The sequence below is a fragment of the Taudactylus pleione genome, unplaced genomic scaffold, assembly GCF_031769625.1.
Source record: "Taudactylus pleione unplaced genomic scaffold, aTauple2 ptg000483l, whole genome shotgun sequence".
Classification (NCBI taxonomy): Eukaryota; Metazoa; Chordata; class Amphibia; order Anura; family Myobatrachidae; genus Taudactylus; species Taudactylus pleione.
In genome coordinates, this window is record NW_028284885.1 from 1,587,699 (window position 1) to 1,607,040 (window position 19,342).

Sequence of the window (19,342 nt, forward strand, 5' to 3'; positions counted from 1 at the left end):
GGACCTGTCAATCTTCATGTATATTTTCATTCTCACTGGTAGATTCTGCTTCTTTCTATCCCCAGCTTCTCCTGGCCTCCCCTATCTCTTCCCTGGTCCGTCCCCATGAGGCCATGGCCCTCTCTCAGGTGCACTATATTATGTCCCTATTTATCCCCAGCATCTCCTGGCCTCCCCTATCTCTTCCCTGGCCCTTCCCCATGAGGCCATGGCCCTCTCTCAGGTGCACTATATTATGTCCCTATTTATCCCCAGCATCTCCTGGCCTCCCCTATCTCTTCCCTGACCCTTCCCCATGAGGCCATGGCCCTCTCTCAGGTGCACTATATTATGTCCCTATTTATCCCCAGCATCTCCTGGCCTCCCCTATCTCTTCCCTGACCCTTCCCCATGAGGCCATGGCCCTCTCTCGGGTGCACTATATTATGTTCCTATTTATCCCCAGCATCTCCTGGCCTCCCCTATCTCTTATCTAGCCATTCCCCATGAGGCCATGGCCCTCTCTCAGGTGCACTATATTATGTCCCTATTTATCCCCAGCATCTCCTGGCCTCCCCTATCTCTTCCCTTGCCCTTCCCCATGAGGCCATGGCCCTCTTTCAGGTGCACTATATTATGTCCCTATTTATCCCCAGCATCTCCTGGCCTCTTCTGTCTCTTCCCTGGCCCTTCCCCATGAGGCCATGGCCCTCTCTCAGGTGCACTATATTATGTCCCTATTTATCCCCAGCATCTCCTGGCCTCTTCTGTCTCTTCCCTGGCCCTTCCCCATGAGGCCATGGCCCTCTCTCAGGTGCACTATATTATGTCCCTATTTATCCCCAGCATCTCCTGGCCTCCCCTATCTCTTCCCTAGCCATTCCCCATGAGGCCATGGCCCTCAGGTGCACTATATTATGTCCCTATTTATCCCCAGCATCTCCTGGCCTCCCCTATCTCTTCCCTTGCCCTTCCCCATGAGGCCATGGCCCTCTCTCAGGTGCACTATATTATGTACCTATTTATCCCCAGCATCTCCTGGCCTCTTGTGTCTCTTAAACACAAAAAAGGAATATCTGCACAGGAACTCTTGTCTTATCAAAAATCCATTCCCCTAATCAATAAAACATCTTAAATTCTATGCTTGCTTTTTGGGGAGGTGCACCTGAGAATAAATACAATGTAATAAAACAAAAAAACAGAAAAAGTATTCTCATAATGGGCACACACAGATTATGACTAAATGTACAGAGTACAGATGGAAGACCTGGTTCAAAGAGTTAAAATATAACTTTTATTAAAACGAATTATAAAAATAAATGTGTACAAGAAAATGTGTGATTAAAATATTGACAAAAACCTATGTTGTATGTGCCTTGTATTCACCTACTATTACCCGCATAATCACCAAGGAAGGAGAAAAAATGTTTAGCCTGGTATTGGCTTATATATGGTAGGTATTATTAAAGAAAATATCTTATACCACAAATTGTAATATCAGCAATTATTAGTAATTCTCCTTCTTAGATGAAATTAAGGATTTTGCTGTTATTCTCAATATATTTAGTTTCACTTTATCATGAAGCTATTTCTTAGTGTTACACTAGTATCTTATTACACCATTGGAAACATAATATTCTTTCTATATGTGTAGCAATATTTTATATTTTAATGAAGATTAGAGTCATAGCTGTGGTTCATTAATAACCATATATCATAGAATAGTAATTATGGGAAATGAATCTGATATATACAGTGTAGTAACGTTGCCTATATTGGACACTACAGAATCACAGCTGTTAAATGTGGTTATTATTAAGGAATAATTGCTGCATAACATCAAAAGTGCTATCTGATTTTATAAATTCTGACATTTGTAGTTAATATCTGTTATGCCAGCATTGTCCTATATGGTAGATTCAGATACATATAGACAACAGCATTTAATACATTAGACACTATGATGTCAAATACTTATCTTATTCTATAAATTTTAACATATATAGTCATTTAACATCGTATGTCTTTCATTCCACAAATATCTGGTATAATTTTCAGCAGCACTATTATGTATGGTGGAATCTAGTAGGTGGATTTCCACAACGCCAATATATTAGATACTGGAGGTTATTACGGTATCAGACAGTCCACATTACTATTGTTTAAACATATTCAGCAGTGCTCCAATTACCTAATCAGCGCAGTGTAACTGAAATTCTGAAGTTTTGCTACCTAATAATGGCTTTAAGCGTGTGCAAACAAACAATCTTATATCAATTAAAGAGTCAGCGGCATCCCTTACATTCCACAATTATTTGGTATGATTTACAGCCGCGCTGTTATAGATAATAGAATCTACAAGATACACTTCACAGCGCCCATATATTGTGCTCTACATTAGCATACAGTCCACATATTAAGTGTTTAACCATATACAGCAGCACTCCGATTTCATTGCCAGCACAATGTAACTGAAATTCTGAGGTCTTGCTTCCTATTAATGGCTTGAGCATATACAAACAATCTTTTATCAATTAAAGAGTTAGCGGCATCACTTGCATAATGCGGGTATTTATAATTCTAACATCATAGTGGTAGGCAGTATCATGTTTATTATTTGTTTTACACAAACATAAGGCAAAGTCATTTAAAACGGAGGAGACGCCAAGCAGCGTGTCCTCCCTCCCTGACGCGCGTTTCGCCAGTGGCTTAGTCGTAGGGGCCAACCCGTGTTACGGGCTGCCTATCTTTTTAAGGTGAATACAACCAATCATCTCAGTCTTACATGACTGATGGCTATTTCCTCCAATCAGAATTTAGTAGGATGATTGATGGCTCCGTCCTCCAATCAAAGAAAGCACATAGTAATGCTTATACTATCAAACCATAATGATATCAAAATAAACAACATTCCTAGAATTGTAGACATAAATATAAAGACTAATATATAATGTGAATATAGGTAAGTATACATTAAATTATAATTGGGAATATCAACATAATAACCATCTAGAAAAAATATATAAATAAAAAATAAAAAAATATAAAGATAAAAAGGGTAATAATATATATAGTGAATTAAACCTGAATTAATATCATACAAAAAATTAATTAATAATTAATAATATCCTCACCAATTAAACAGTGTAATTAATGACACTCAGAAATTATTATAGAATGATAAAGGTGTATAACATATATAATATCCATAAGGAGAAAATATTTTCATATATGTGTAATAACATTATTCATAAAATAACAGTAGATATAAAGTGATAAACTACTTCATCCATCAATCCAAAAAACACCTAATAATATCCATACTGTGAATCCATATTATCAAAATATGATACATAAATAGAACCCTTATTAAGTATTACATATATAATTGATATAAATTAATATAAATAAGAATAAATAATTAATAACATTAAAATTATATTTTGACATGTGGGATTTATTAGTGATTTGTGCTAACCAAAACCCTATAATAATCACCAAAATACCTTCCTATAGTGTAATGCACAATAAATAAATAGTTGTCATCAAGTACTCAAATTATCTTTAAAATATTACCCAATTGATGACAAAAAATTAATTCTTGCAGAGTATCACAGTGAATTAAATATACTATACTGTAATAATTGTGATTATATAACTCATAACGTGAACAAAAAGTGAAAAAATAAATAAAAAATTATAAAATAAAACAGCATCTTATACTAAAATAAATAAAGTCAATAAAATAAGAACCCCTCTAAATAATTATTTAAATTCATATAAAGATAACCATTATCAAGAATCATATATGTATGATATAAATATAACATAATCCATGTAATAATACAAAAACATAAAGGTCTCATATTTATGTATAAATAATATAACTTATATCAAAAATTCTAACATTATATCCATAAATATTATAGGAATGCTCCGAAATTGATAAATTCATTAAGCCCTTCAGGATTAAGACCTCCCATCTTATAGGTCCACTTGCTTTCTCTACGTAACAGTTCCTGTGTTAGGTCTCCACCCCTAACACCCAATTGAATTTTTTCAATGCCAAAAACTCTCAAAAATTTTGAATCATTCTGATGAAATTCATGAAAGTGTCGTGCGACAGATGTTAATTTTTTATTTTTCATTAAGTCAGAGACAGAGTTCCTGATATTACCCACATGTTCTAGTGTCCTTTGTTTAAGGGGTCTAGTTGTCATGCCAATATAGTTCTTTTCACAAGGGCATTTGATGCAATAAATAATTCCTGATGTGTTGCAGTTAATATAATCATGGATTTTATGTATTTTCTGGAACTTATCCTTAAATTCCAGAGTTTTGACCATGAATTGGCATGCTTTACATCCCCCACATTTATGTGAGCCCATAACTATCAGTTGTTTTTTGTTTTTCTTGGTAAAATGACTATGCACTAGATAGTCTCTCATATTCTTTGTTTATTCTAATGATTTTTATATGTTTATAACTAACAGTCACTAATAATTCTTACTGATGTATACATATTTGTTATTTTATTATGTTATTGATATGATTATTTTTGTTTCTGTTTTTTGTCTATAGATATATTTAGGTATATGTGTATATAAGTAGGATTTTTTTATATGTGAATTACAATAGATATACTAATGAGACAGCACATGGTTAATACACCTGTTTCTACTAATGTCTGAAGTGTTTTACAAAGCTCCCTTTATAAGGGAGGGACTCTTTGGTATGGGCATTAAGCTTGAAAAAGTCCCGAGGCGGGATGAAACGCGTAGCTGCCCGTCTCTATTATATTTGTTTTGCCCTGTAACAAGCTCCTGCAAGTGTGCCAGTGTCCGCAGCCTTTGGTTTGATGTGGGGAGATCCGACAAGCTATCGGTACAGAGAGATTTGATAAGTCGTGGCTGTGCTTATCCACCTATTCAATATTCTCCTGCATCCTCTCCGGCCCTGATCACCAGCAGCTAATTACTCATCTGCACCCGGACAGAGCCATACCATCCGATCCTTACAGCCACAAGACACGGATGCTGCCTTCTTCTCTGGCTAGTAGTTTCCACCGTACAGTCGGATAGAGAGCCGCGCTGTTTACATCAGCTGCCGTCTGTGAGTTTGAGGCTGGTCAGTGTTTCAAGTTTTTTTTCTCATTATTATGCGCCCGACGCGGTGACACTCTGACTTTTGCTACTTATCAATTACCTCTACAATATAAATCACAGACAGCATATTATTGTGGACACTCAAAAGGATACCTTTATTGCAGGCTTGCGGTTACAGTGTTGCAACATTACACTATTAACAAGTGTTTAAACACTTTTTATTGATGCTACTGAATTTTTTTCACACAATGGTTATTGCTCTATAACTTCCAATATAGCAATATTTGTATCATCTATATTTATCAGTGAATCTATTCAATATAGATACACTCATTGTAAAATACGTGCTTTTTATTGTTCATTATATGCCATTTTTTATATGTACTTTTTATTATTAATATTGTCGATATTCATTCATATCATAATTTTCAGATATTCTTGTGGTTATTTTTAGTGGTTCACTAACTTCATCCACCATCTATATATATATGTATATTTTTTGACAAATTGTTTATTTTTGGTATTTTTTAATTTTTATTCCTATTCATATTTTAATAAATTAACTCATTTTTGTCTGTATATTAGCGCTATTAATTAGGTCACTCAATAGCAATTTACATGACTCAACTTACATTGCAGATCCACTTCTGTATTCGCCTGCCCCAACCACCTATGTGAGGCCCCCCTCAGCCCAGTTGGAGATTACTCCCCCACCCAGTATCCCACCCATAGGCCAGACCGTTTATAATGCTCTGCTGGAGTCAGAGGAAGATTTGCCACGTTACTCGTAATTTTTAGGTATTTTTTTTTATTATTGTTGCCTTTACTACTACCTATCACCAAATTTTATCACTCCCAATAGGTGCTGGCTGTATGCTATACAGTGGTGATGATGGTAATTGGACAAGGTTACTACACACATGGCGCAAGTACAGATTGATGGAAGCCAGGGACACAATCTGTACTTGTGCCATGTGTGTATTGGCCTGTTCAATCTGGTGTCTGAGCCACCGTACAACATACAGCTACCTACCTATTGCGATTGTACTTTTTATTATTAATATTGTCGATATTCATTCATATCATAATTTTCAGATATTCTTGTGGTTATTTTTAGTGGTTCACTAACTTCATCCACCATCTATACATATGCATATTTTTTGACAAATTGTTTATTTTTGGTATTTTTTAATTTTTATTCCTATTCATATTTTAATAAATTAACTCATTTTTGTCTGTATATTAGCGCAGTTTTTCTTATTTATTTATGGTTTTGTGTGGGGTTACAATTTCCCCTTAATTTTAACTGCTATTACAGATATTTATACACAGCTTTGGTTCATTTTTGGGGTGTGGGCCCCCCTAGATTGCTTTGCTTATCTGCTTCAGGGCACCGCAGTATAACACATTTTCCTTTAACACATTTTAATACTTCACTGTCTGTTTCCTTTATATATATGTATTTCACTTTTTTATTTTTATGCGGCCAGCGGCTGCTCTTAACACTTCACTTTTCTTATTAGAGCGGTGCTTTGGGGTGGATTGGCTGGGCTAGTTTGGGGGTGTCCTGCACTCTGGATTTGAGCCTTAGTATGTTAGGGACCTGCCCGACAAGAGGTTACCCGGATATGGTGGGCAGGCCCATAAGCTTGGCCAAGATTATGCCAAATACCTCTATTGTATTTACTGCAAAATGTATTTATTTATATATAATCAGTTAATTTGGAGTTGTGCACCTGTATTTCTTCTTTGTGTATATATCAATGGTCTCCACGGGTAGCACCTCCAATTATATATATATGTCCAGAATGTGCAGTCTGAGATCTATTTTCTTTGTAAACTAATTAGTGCATTGATTTGCACACCTGGGAAGTCTGAGCCACTTCCCACTCAGACTAGCACTTCTACTACATTGGTTACAGCATGGAGTCTGGCAATGTAATATGCACACCAGTCAGGGCACAATATAGGTAAGTCCTGCTAATATTTAGACTGCGTAGTGCAGCTTTGGTTCATTTTTGGGGTGTGGGCCCCCCTAGATTGCTTTGCTGATCTGCTTCAGGGCACCGCAGTATAACACATTTTCCTTTAACACATTTTAATACTTCACTGTCTGTTTCCTTTATATATATGTATTTCACTTTTTTATTTTTATGCTTTATATGCGGCCAGCGGCTGCTCTTAACACTTCACTTTTCTTATTAGAGCGGTGCTTTGGGGTGGATTGGCTGGGCTAGTTTGGGGGTGTCCTGTGCTCTGGATTTGAGCCTTAGTATGTTAGGGACCTGCCCGACAAGAGGTTACCCGGATATGGTGGGCAGGCCCATAAGCTTGGCCAAGATTATGCCAAATACCTCTATTGTATTTACTGCAAAATGTATTTATTTATATATAATCAGTTAATTTGGAGTTGTGCACCTGTATTTCTTCTTTGTGTATATATCAATGGTCTCCACAGGTAGCACCTCCAATTATATATATATATGTCCAGAATGTGCAGTCTGAGATCTATTTTCTTTGCAGCTACAGATATTACAAGTATCATTTAAGCGCCTTGATACACCTTTGTGACCTAATTAATAGGTCATACTCGAGCATGTGGAAATTTTTCTTAGTTGGGTCATCCATTCTTTTGCATTCTACTGTTAATATGCACTGTGAAATCGTTGGTGTCATCTGCCAGTTTCTGAAGGATGCGTGCTGCTTGTTGGAAAAATATATCCTCCTGTTCTGTATACTGCTGCTTTCTACCCTGCTTTTTCTTTTTTTTGGGGGTGGTGCAGAAGATGATGGTCTTGGTAGAATGGGTGTTGGTACTGGGGAAGAATTATCCACCTCGCTGTCCCCGAGCAAATTTAGGTCTGGTGTGGAGGACATATCAGGCTCTTGGGTGGGAGTCTATATTAAAAAAAAAGGACAAACAATATTATAGTCATGTTTTAACCCATTTTTTTACTATTGTTCCAGTTTCCTAACACTGTGGATAAGTGGAAGAGCATCGCTGAAGAGTTTGAACAACGTTGGAATTTTAACTGCGGAGGAGCCATCGATAGAAAACACATACGCATCAACCCACCTGCCAACACCGGATCATATTACTACAATTACAAAGGCTTCTTCAGCATCGTTCTCATGGCAGTGGTGAATGCCAACTACAAATTTTTGTTTGTGGATATTGGCAAGAATGGCCGTGCTTCAGATGGTGGGTCCTTCAAACAGACGGCTTTCTACCAGAGACTCACCCACAAAACCCTCAACTTGCCATCACTGGACGAGACAAAGCACGGCCTAAATTACATTTTCGTCGCAGATGAGGCTTTTGCATTACATGAACATGTGATGAAGCCATTTGCACAGAGGGGCCTGACCAGAGAGAAGAGGCTCTACAACTATCGTCTATCCCGGGCACGGCGCATTGTGGAAACTGCGTTTGGAATACTCAGCTACCGGTTCCGCATTTTCCACACCACCATAAACCTACGTGTGGAGAAGATAGACTGGGTCGTGATGGTGTGCTATGTGCTGCATAACTTTCTGCGAAGGAAAACTACACAACGAGGACCTGTCCCAGCTAGACCAGAAGATGCAGGACATCCAGAGGAGATTGCCCAGTTTACATCAGTTTCTGCACCACCAATTCCAACATCGACAGCACGTGCCAAAGAAGTGAGGGAGGAGTAAATGGCCTATTTCAACGAACCAGGTGCGGTGCCATGGCAGGAGGACTGTCTGTGAGATAACTGACTATAGTGGACAATTGGGATTGATCTACAAAAACAATAAAAGGTTTTGTTTTCTGAACTGTGTCTCTACTTAACAAAACTTCCTCAGACAGTCCCCTCACTTCTGCCGCTTCTTCTGCATCTCGCTCGGCCATCAGGACGAGAGACTGGCGTTGTGGCTCTTGTTCGTTGATGAAGCTTATCAAGTGATAGTACCACAGTGTTGGATGATACATTTCGTCGGTGTCTGCTCCACAGCTTTTTGAGTCATCCACTTTTTTCTTCTCCTTAATGTAGACGGTACATAGGTTCTGGATTTCGTGGCGTACTGTTTTAAGGTCAGCATTCTCAATGAACTTTTTAGTGTATTCCAACAACACCCCCAAAGACTTGTTATGGTATTGTCTACTGGATATCCGCCGTAGACATTCCTTTGCTGTAGAATCTTGAGGAATCCGGTGACAAACTCGCGCTCACTATCCATAGACATTCCTAGGAAGAAATAAAAATAAGGACTTTTTTTTAAGCTATAATTGTAAATTGTTTTGTACATTTTTATTGTTTATTTCTACAGTTTTGAAGATTTTTTTTTATGTTTTTTTATTTTTCTGGATTTTAAAGTGTTTTTATTTGTATTTTTTAATATGTTTTTTTACAGGAATGTAATGTGTTTTTAATAGTATTGTAATATGTTTTTTGTTCTGGATTTCAATGTATTTTTAATTGTATTGTAATATGTTTTTTACAGGAATGGTATGTGTTTTTAATAGTATTGTAATATTTTTTTTTGGTTGTTTCAATGTATTTGTTTCTGTTGTTGAAATACATTTGTTAATGGTGGTATATTCAAACATCATAAACAAATGTATCACAAGAACACAAACAAATGTAATATATGTATTGATGTTGCTGTAATGTTTTCTTTTTTGTTGAAATAAATTTGTTTATGGCTTTTTAATATATTTTGAGTGTTTTATGGTTTTGATGGTATGTATTATGTGGCCCGTGACATTGGTGGCCAGTGAGTGGGTAGGTGGGTGGCACACATTGGTGGGCAGTGGGAGGTTAATGCATGACTCGGCCACCGCCTACATCATTTCAGCGGGCAGTGGCTGTGTTATGCATTTATAGGTGGGTGGCACACATTGGTGGGCAGTGGGAGGTTAATGCATGACCCAGCCACCGCCCGCATCATTTCAGCAGGCAGTGGCTGGGTCATGCATTTATGTGGGTGGCACACATTGGTGGGTAGGTGGGCGGCACACATTTGTGGGCAGTGGGAGGTTAATGCATGACCCAGCCACCGGCCGCATCATTTCAGCCAGTGGGCGGTGGCTGGGTCATGCATTTTTAGGTGGGTGGCACAAATTGGTGGGCAGTGGGGTTGCATTAATACAGTACCAATACTCACCAAAGTGCTGAAATTCAGACTTCAGTGTGCAGGCTCCCAATCGTGCTTCCTTCTCCTTCTATCCACGATGCTGCACAAGATGGCGATTGGGCGTGTATAGGGTCCTGTCAGTCAAATTCCGCAACGTACGATGAATCGTGAGAAGCATTTTGAGTAAAAAACTACTCGCGATAGGCATTTAATCGTGTCCCAGATTGGCAAATCTGCCCTACAGCACGGTAGTTTTGAAGATAGGATGTACGACTAGCGGGGACGTGCATCGTCATTGTGATCATGATTGAACACTCACGATTTGGTCATATTTTACACGATTTGTCGTCACGATTCGTCGGGATCGGCAAAATCGTGTAAAATATCGCAATGTGTGTGGGCAGCTTTAGTAAGATCTATTTGTTGATGAAAACACACTAATACCTTTCAGAAAATCCTGGTAGCCATAGGGATCATTGTGCCTTGTTACCAATGCAGGGAAATTACACTAATGATCCCATTTGAATGTATACATCTCTGTTTATTTTTATATATAACAGCTTCATAATGGGGGTAAGGTGCAATCATGGTGATTTCTAGACTCTTCAGGGAGTCAGGGAGTCTCCCTGACAATCAGGGAGAGAGGGCAAGTATGGGATGTATGCATTTCTAGAAGTAAATATAACTTATTAAATAATAAAACTTTAATGAAACAGCTCACTGCTGCTTACCAGTAGCTGCAGCAGCCAGACACCCCATCAGCCAACCAGTGTTCACTGAGAGCAGCACCAGTGACAGTGAGCCTGGGGTGGGACTGTCCTGTTTTGCAGATGATTGGCTGACCAAAGTGTCTTTCACTCTGTCAGCCACCACCCCCAGCAGCAGTCATGCAGCAGCAGTAGCCCAGTCAGTGTGTTTAGTTTGTACTCTTATCAGAAAAGCAGGGAACAACATTGGTGAAAAAATCTAGCAATGGTAATGAAACATTGGATCCTAACCATTGAGGGGTTGAACATCGAAACCATCTGTCTGATGTTTCCCGATGAAACATCAAATGATTCCCATCGTTACAGCTAATTATAGCTGGTGCAGTGGCAGACATGAACAGACAGCCCCGGTGGAATTTATTCTAGCACTGGTCCCGAACCAATAGGAGCTTGCGGATAGGCAACCAATCAGGAGCCAACACTGCTGATCGGCTGCCAGTTCTCAAACTCCGGTTGCCTCGTGACCAGCGGCGCTGTCTCTCCATGTCTGCCTGTCGGTGCACCAGCTGTGGTCAGCTGGCCGTCCAACCCCAAAACCAGTGGCGTAACTACTGGGCTGGCTGCAAACAGTGGCGTAACTACCGTGAGTGCAAGGGGTGCGGCTGCTATGGTGCACAGGCTGCCTGTGTGGCCCGACGCTTCCCCTGCACCCAATCGCGCCACTGTTAGCATGCATGTTAGTAAATAGTGGGGTCATTTCTCAGTATCATTGGAATGGGGCTATAGGTGAGGACAATGTAAACATATAAAGGCTGCAGGTGTACTTCACGGTCCAGATTTCAGCCCGGGCAATGACGGGTATCCCAGCTAGTAGATAGATGGATAAGTAAATGCATACACCATTGTGAATGTCAGCTATTACGGCTGTCTATGTATAAATGCTGTGGCTTTGATCTGAATCTTCAGAGTGTGAATGAAGCCAGGTTCATAATTCACCCACTTCTTCAGAGGTTAGGGTTAGGCTGCAAGGGGTGGGGGTGATTATTAGTGTTAGGCTGCGGGAGAGGTGGGTTAGGGGGAGTGTTAAGGTTAGGATATTTACCCTATTCTGTTTGCATTCTGACCACTGGGATCCCGTACCCAACCCTATATGTGTATACAGAGCTCCTATTACATACAGTATATATGTGTATACAGAGCTCCTATTACATACAGTATATGTGTATACAGAGCTCCTATTACATACAGTATATGTCTATACAGAGCTCCTATTACATACAATATATATGTGTATACAGAGCTCCTATTACATACAATATATATGTGTATACAGAGCTCCTATTACATACTATATGTGTATACAGAGCTCCTATTACATACAATATATATGTGTATACAGAGCTCCTATTACATACAGTATATATGTCTATAGAGAGCTCCTATTACATACAGTATATATGTGTATACAGAGCTCCTATTACATACAGTATATGTGTATACAGAGCTCCTATTACATACAGTATGTCTATAGAGAGCTCCTATTACATACAGTATATATGTCTATACAGAGCTCCTATTACATACTATATGTGTATACAGAGCTCCTATTACATACAGTATATATGTCTATAGAGAGCTCCTATTACATACAGTATATATGTCTATACAGAGCTCCTATTACATACAGTATATATGTGTATACAGAGCTCCTATTATATACAGTATATGTGTATACAGAGCTCCAATTACATACAGTATATGTGTATACAGAGCCCCTATTACATACAGTATATGTGTATACAGAGCTCCTATTACATACAGTATATGTGTATACAGAGAACCATGTTCTGTCTCTGTAACTTTTGCGTTCTGTCCTGATGAAGGTTATATTCCGTAACCGAAAAGTGGATTCATGACACCAGAATGATGTATTGTGAGCAGTAAATGTATTATATTATATTATCCAACGGCGTGGTGCCCATCAACTGAGAAGTAAGGACCATCCATGATTATAGATTGATGGCACTCACCAACAGATGCAGCTTATACCTTTTATTCCTCCATAGCAGGCTTACAGTAATGCAACGTTTCCATCCCAACATAGACCTTGTACAAGCAGCCCAGCATGTCAGCATCAATACATTATCAAGTGTACAATTTAGGCAAAGGTCCCAATCACAGGATCCTCACCCACCTTCTCCTGCTGGCTCCTTATATCTCACCACTTCAATAAAGTAGCCGCTATCAGCGCGGCATATGCCAACAGACCACGCCCCCTTTCCCACCAATCAGTCAAGCAGCCACCTGTTCTGAGACACACTAGGGGGGCGGGGTGACAACATACAAAGCAAACTATCTGCCATCACACTGTGAAAGCAGCGAGGTCACAACAATAAAAAGAACACATAGGCTACAAAGTAGCAGAGGACTGACAGGTGGTGGGCGTGGTCTGACCGTGATGGCAGCGCTGAACTTGGCTTATTCTTATGCACTGAACGGGTCCTGCGCATGCGCAGATTCCCAATAATCTGCTTTCAGCAATGCTAAATCAGCCCCATAGTTCTCATTTCCCATCCCTGTACCTTTATCTGCATTTTGCCTCTGCACACCATTAGGTTACTGAGCTGACTCCTGTAACCTGGGAGGAGGTATTCCAAATCAAGTACTTTGGGCGAATAACAGCAGAGATGTTCTGGACAAAGTCTCAGGTGTTCCATATTCTCTCCATTTCTTTATTATTGTCTTTTACACTGCCCTGGGGAGATTTTACAAGTCATTAGATTGTGCTTATAGTTATAGTATGATTGTTGCATTTCGGAAATGCAGTTACCAAAACATATGAGACACAATGTAACAGAAGTATTACATGCGCATAAAAGCCAGCTTTAAGGTGCGTACACACTAGACGATATTTTGCACGATTTTGACGGATCGGAATGACAAATCATTCAAAATATGTCCAAATCGTGGACTCAGGATGACGATGCCGATGCGTGTCCCGACAGGTCGAACATTGCATCTTCAGATCTTGACTACACCAGACAAGAGCTGCCAATCTCGTTAACAAGATTAAGGTCGTTCTTCAGACAGTTTGTCAGAGTGGACAGTTTATGCAAGATATCGTTTGTCTGGGAGTACAGTAGAGTTCAAGGGGGAGTTCAAGGGCAATTGTTGACGATATTGCGTCTTTTGCAAGTCATCTAGTGTGTAGGCACCTTTACCGTGGTTAGGCATGGACAATAAATCATGTGTCCAATTGCAGCTTGTGAAGACCAGATTCAATGTTGCAGTGAATGGTCACATTACACCAATGTTTTTTGAAACATGATTGTCATCCATATTCCACTGGTTACAGCTAAGCTTTTTGGTTTCATATTCCACACATTGACCTACTGTTAAGTTTTAAGACAGAACAATTTAATGCTCAGTGCCATTATTATCCGCAATGACTAATTCTCTACCAATTATACCCCTTTTCCACCAAAAACTCACCTCCAACCCAGGACACTGAGCACAGGTCGGATCCAGCTTTTACCCCTTTCACACCGTTGGCTGGACCCAGGTTATTCCCAGGTCCAGCCATTCACACCAGACCTGAGGTTACAGTGGACGCTTGGAGATGATATAATCTCCAAGCTACTGAAGCTAGCCAATCTGCTCGTTTGAGGAATGACCCAGGTCATGCAGTTTACACCGCACCTTTACCAGGGTCCTTCCCGGGTTCGACCCTGGTACCTGCTGTCCCCGGCACTCCCCGTATTCTAAGACATACAAACATCACCACTCTATCACTTGGAAAAGAGGCTTGAAACGCATGCGCTGGCCGAGCATAGTTCTGTAGTGGAGTCCAGCCAGTGAATTTCAACACGAAGAGTACTGGAAACAGTATTAACGGGCAGCGTTATCTCACTTACTGCCGGAAAGTGGTACAGCCGGAGAACGGTGTTACACAACTGGACGGAGATACATAACTTTCAGGCCTGTGTAACACTGATTTTTGATAACTTCAATGTACGTGGCAGATTAGAGGGGGGGGGGGGGCGGGTACAGTTTACCCAGGCCCGGGCTTGCTAGAGGGACCCGGCAGGGCCCGGCGTCACCCCCCCCCCTCACAGCAGCTCAGCACACAGCTTGTGCTGGGCTGCTGTGTGAGACTGCTCGCGGCTGCTGCAGCAGCCGGAGCAGTCTCCCATGACCGTGGGGGGGGGGGGGGGGGAGCGATCACACTGATCGCTTCCCCTGCTTAGCACCGGGCTGGGGGGATTATAGCGCCCCTCTCCCGGCGCAAAAGTCTTTTTTTTTCAAGGGGACGTGGCCACACCTTCCGCAATTAGGCCATGCCCCCTCCTTTACCCGGGCCAGCCAGGCTCTCTACGGCCTTGTCTATATTACAACTGTGCACCCCGTTCATATATATATATATATATATAAATATATATATATATATTTCTCCACAAGTGTGGTACAGGCAGCACTCACCAGAATTTCAGTGAAAGCATCAATTTATTGAAGAACGAATCATACCAAAATCATGCTGTTCAGGTGTAGCATATCGACGTTTGTTTGTTACAAACCCTTTATCAAGATTCACCAACAGCACATCACCGCAAGATCATAGCACGTTTTAAAGCATGAACAGCGTCCACCAAATCCAAAACTCCACCCCCATAAATATGACCAATATCAGCAATCTGGTGAGCGCTGCCTCACTAGTGGTGAAATAGAAAGTGCAGAATTACATTGAATATATATATATATATATATATATATATATATATATAAGTTTTTTACGTTTTGTGAAGAATACAATAATTTTGATTTAGATGTAATTATTTATAGAACAGCTTGATGAGTGGATTACACATAGGCAATAGTGAACTTTGGGTTTATAGTGAATTTAAGAGTTTATGGTAGTAAAAGGTGGTACCACATATTTCCATATACACACAGCTTGTATATTAATGGCTTACCTCATTTTGTCTTGCAGTCCGTTCCAGAAATTGGGAATATTATGTGAGATTTACAGCCAGAGTCTCCCAAACTATGGTAAGTCTGTAATGTATCATGACTGAACAGAAAGTGAATACATTCTACATTAATACAACAAGGAAAAAACCATAAGCGCTTTAGAGATAAAAGTCCAAGAGAAAGATACAGCTTTACAATCTCAAAGTTGTTGTCCTATTCTCTCATCACTCCAGCATGGAATTTAATAATATTTATTTCTTACCAGTTATTTATATAGCGCACACACATTCCGCAGCGCTTTTACAGAGAATATCTGGCCATTCACATCAGTCCCTGCCCCAAAGGAGCTTACAATCTGTATTCCCTATCACATGCACACACACACACACACTAGGGTTAATTTGTGTTGAAAGATAATTAACCTACCAGTATATATTTGGAGTGTGGGAGGAAACCGGAGTACCCGGAGGAAACCCACGCAAGCACAGGGAGAATATACAAACTCCACACAGGTAGGACCATGGTGGGAATCGAACCCATGACCTCAGTGCTGTTAGGCAGTAATGCTAACCATTACACCGTCTGTATCCTGCGGTATCCCAGCATGAGGTAATCATGGGTTCGACTCCCACTACGGCCCTGTGTGGAGTTTGTATATTCTCCCTGTGCTTGCGTTGGTTTCCTCCGGGTACTCCGGTTTCCTCTCACACGCCAAAAATATACTGGTAGGTTAATTGGGTCCCAACAAAAAATTACCCCTAGTGTGTGAGCGTGTGTTAGAGAATATAGAGTATAAGCTCCACTGGGGCAGGGACTGATGTGAATGGCCGAAAATTCTCTGTAAAGTGCTGCGGAATATGTGTGCGCTATATAAATAACTGGTAATAAATAAATAATAGGAGATAAAAGACAATGGTTGCCCTGGTGTTGTTATTATAACATTGACTTGTTATTTTAAATCCCAAAATCTCTGTTTAGGTATTATTTTTTCCTTTTATTTTTTTTAAAGTGCACAACTCACTTATGTGTGTATAAAGAGTAGTATCCTGATATTGGGGTATTTCTATCCTTAAAACAAGTCCTTACATGGATAACCTGTAGTGCCTTTTATTAAGTTTTCCTAAATCAGCGTTGGGAGATTTAATTTCTTTATATGCAATACAAATAGAACAGCTCACATATAATATAATGTCCCCAACTGGGTATAAAATCTTTATAATTTCCAAATAAGTATTTTGCAGCCAAACATTTATAACATTTTGCAACTGAAGACGAACCGTGAATTAGTGACAATGACAGATTTTCATTTTACTACTTATATGATGCAAGTTATAGAGAACGGACAGCTCTCCAGCTGTTATGGAACTGTAAGTCCCAGCATTACTGACCAACTCGGGAAGGAAAACAGAAGGTATGGTGGCTTAGTACAATTGTATTATGGAAATCTGACAGTAAATGTGACCAGTTCATTGTAATTAATCATAACTTTATAAAGCAAAACAAGTTGTACAAAAATTATAATATTTAAATACATCTTGGACCTCCCAGCTGATAGAAGTTTGTGTTTTTTTTTTGGGGGGGGGGGGGGGGAGTAATTAAACAAAAATGTGAAAAGTAGTAATTCTGAGATAAATATATCTGTAGCTATAGAATAATCAGCATCATGGTTATTTAAGTCTCCCAGTTTCCTGTAAGTATCGGATCACATTTGGTACATCAATCCCTTTAAATGCTGGATTTGTAGCAACAATTTTCTCCAAAGTGCTGCTGACCTCGGAGGCCGCCATATTTTGGATGTTGCTGAAGATCTGTGTTGCGTCATTTTTATCCGCCACTTCCGATTCTAGGCCGGAGCTGTCAGCACATCGTGACGCAGAAGGAACTGGTTTATCCAGAGTCTCCGGAATATGACCAACGCGCTCTGCAACAGCGCTAGGTGCACATGTTGGAGCCAGGTGACTGCTGGAGGGCGTTCCCTCTGCCACCGCGTTGTCTTCCTCTTCCTGAAAGGTCTCCAGCGCTTTAATACAATTCTGAACAATGATTTTAACGAACATGGCGTCCTCATCGTTTTGTATCTCAAAGTCTCTCATGTAAGCCAAAAACTCCTGAGTGTGTTGAAATGGTAGACATTCCGTACTCTCCCACATGTCCCCGATTGCTTTGTGTCCCTGCAGCGGCGCCTTCTCCGGTAACGCTTTTTGGGAAGGGGGCGGGTCTCTGCTTAAATCCTCGCAATTGGGCTTTAAAGAGTCCATTTCTCTTCTGGGGAGATCACTGTCCCTGATGGGAGGGTCTTTTTTGGCCACTTTGGCCACCGGTGGGCCTAGCATTGGGCCCTCATCAGTGGCAGACCTTGTTTGTGTGATGTTTTTTCTCCCATACCGACAGAAAATCTCTGATACGATTAAATGCAATTTTTTTACCGAAAGCTTAGTTCTGGGAGGCAGCAGCTCAGGGTGATGAGTGTCCACATATTTCGTCTTGTGCTGTAATGCAGTTATATGGGCGACAACAGATTTTCTGTCAACATCTATATGACAGAGGTGACACCTGTACATGTAGTTCCCCATATGCATAAACTGCAATTCCTCAATGTACTCCAAGCCCAGCAATGGCTCGTTCCTCACACAGGTGTCCAGGAAGTGCTGGAGGCTGTGTGTGTGTGGAAGCATCTCAGGGCAGCTCTCTCTCAGGGCATCTCTGTGCTTCTTCCCCAGGACGTGATAGCTCATGTCTATGACTCTATTAGTTCTAACATTGCATAGTGTGCAGACACATTCCCGCTGCTCTTTATTGTCCTCCGACATGGCCGCACACCTGCGGAGACCGTGCCGTTCACACAGTGTCCAGTTGTCTAATGCCCGGCGTCACTTCCGGAATCGGGATATGTAGCCGGGTGTAGACTCCAGCGGCTTCAGAGTAAGTAGTGCGCAGGCGCAGGGTGTACTTGATCATGTCACATGCTTTCTGCAGCCCTCTCAGACACATCAGACAGTCGCTGTAATGTGCTGGGAGACAGCATGTGGGCGAGCGTCTCCCTGCTCCTCCACTGCCTTCTGCACTCTGTCATTCCAAACACTCTCATGCACAATGGGGGATATTAGCAGGAGAGAGAGAGGAAAAATGGCAAATTGTGTGAAATGTTTATGTTACTGAGACATTACACCAGCTGATACCCGTTGTTGGGATGTGGAACTAGTGTTATTCAAATTGTGTAAAAAATAAGTAAAATTACCCCAAAAATTTCTAGAGCGTCATCTCATAGTATTGTTACGATAGTGCAACTAGACATGAGAGAGAGATAGATGATTCATGACAAAGGGGGCGATTCAATTCAACGCGAATTGAACAGCGCCGGGAGTTAGCCCCCCAAGCTATTCAATTCAGCGCTCTGTGTGGCCGGAGAATGCCGGTTATCGCGGTCATCGCGCCTTAACAAGGGTGTTAAGGCACGGTAACCGGCATTCTCTGACAAAA

At 40.5% G+C, this 19,342-nt stretch overlaps 1 protein-coding gene across 1 annotated transcript; it reads right to left on the minus strand.

Moving 5' to 3' along the window:
• Positions 1–16,993: 16,993 nt before the first annotated feature.
• Positions 16,994–18,736, minus strand: LOC148502793 (uncharacterized). Its single transcript, XM_088449354.1, has one exon. It carries the CDS (start codon positions 18,670–18,672, stop codon positions 17,530–17,532), a length of 1,143 nt encoding a protein of 380 aa, XP_088305480.1. The 5' UTR covers positions 18,673–18,736; the 3' UTR covers positions 16,994–17,529.
• Positions 18,737–19,342: the final 606 nt, after the last annotated feature.

Bases quoted from the DNA above. Each gene is read 5' to 3' on its own strand.
- LOC148502793 (XM_088449354.1), bottom strand. From the start codon at position 18,672: ATGTCGGAGGACAATAAAGAGCAGCGGGAATGTGTCTGCACACTATGC.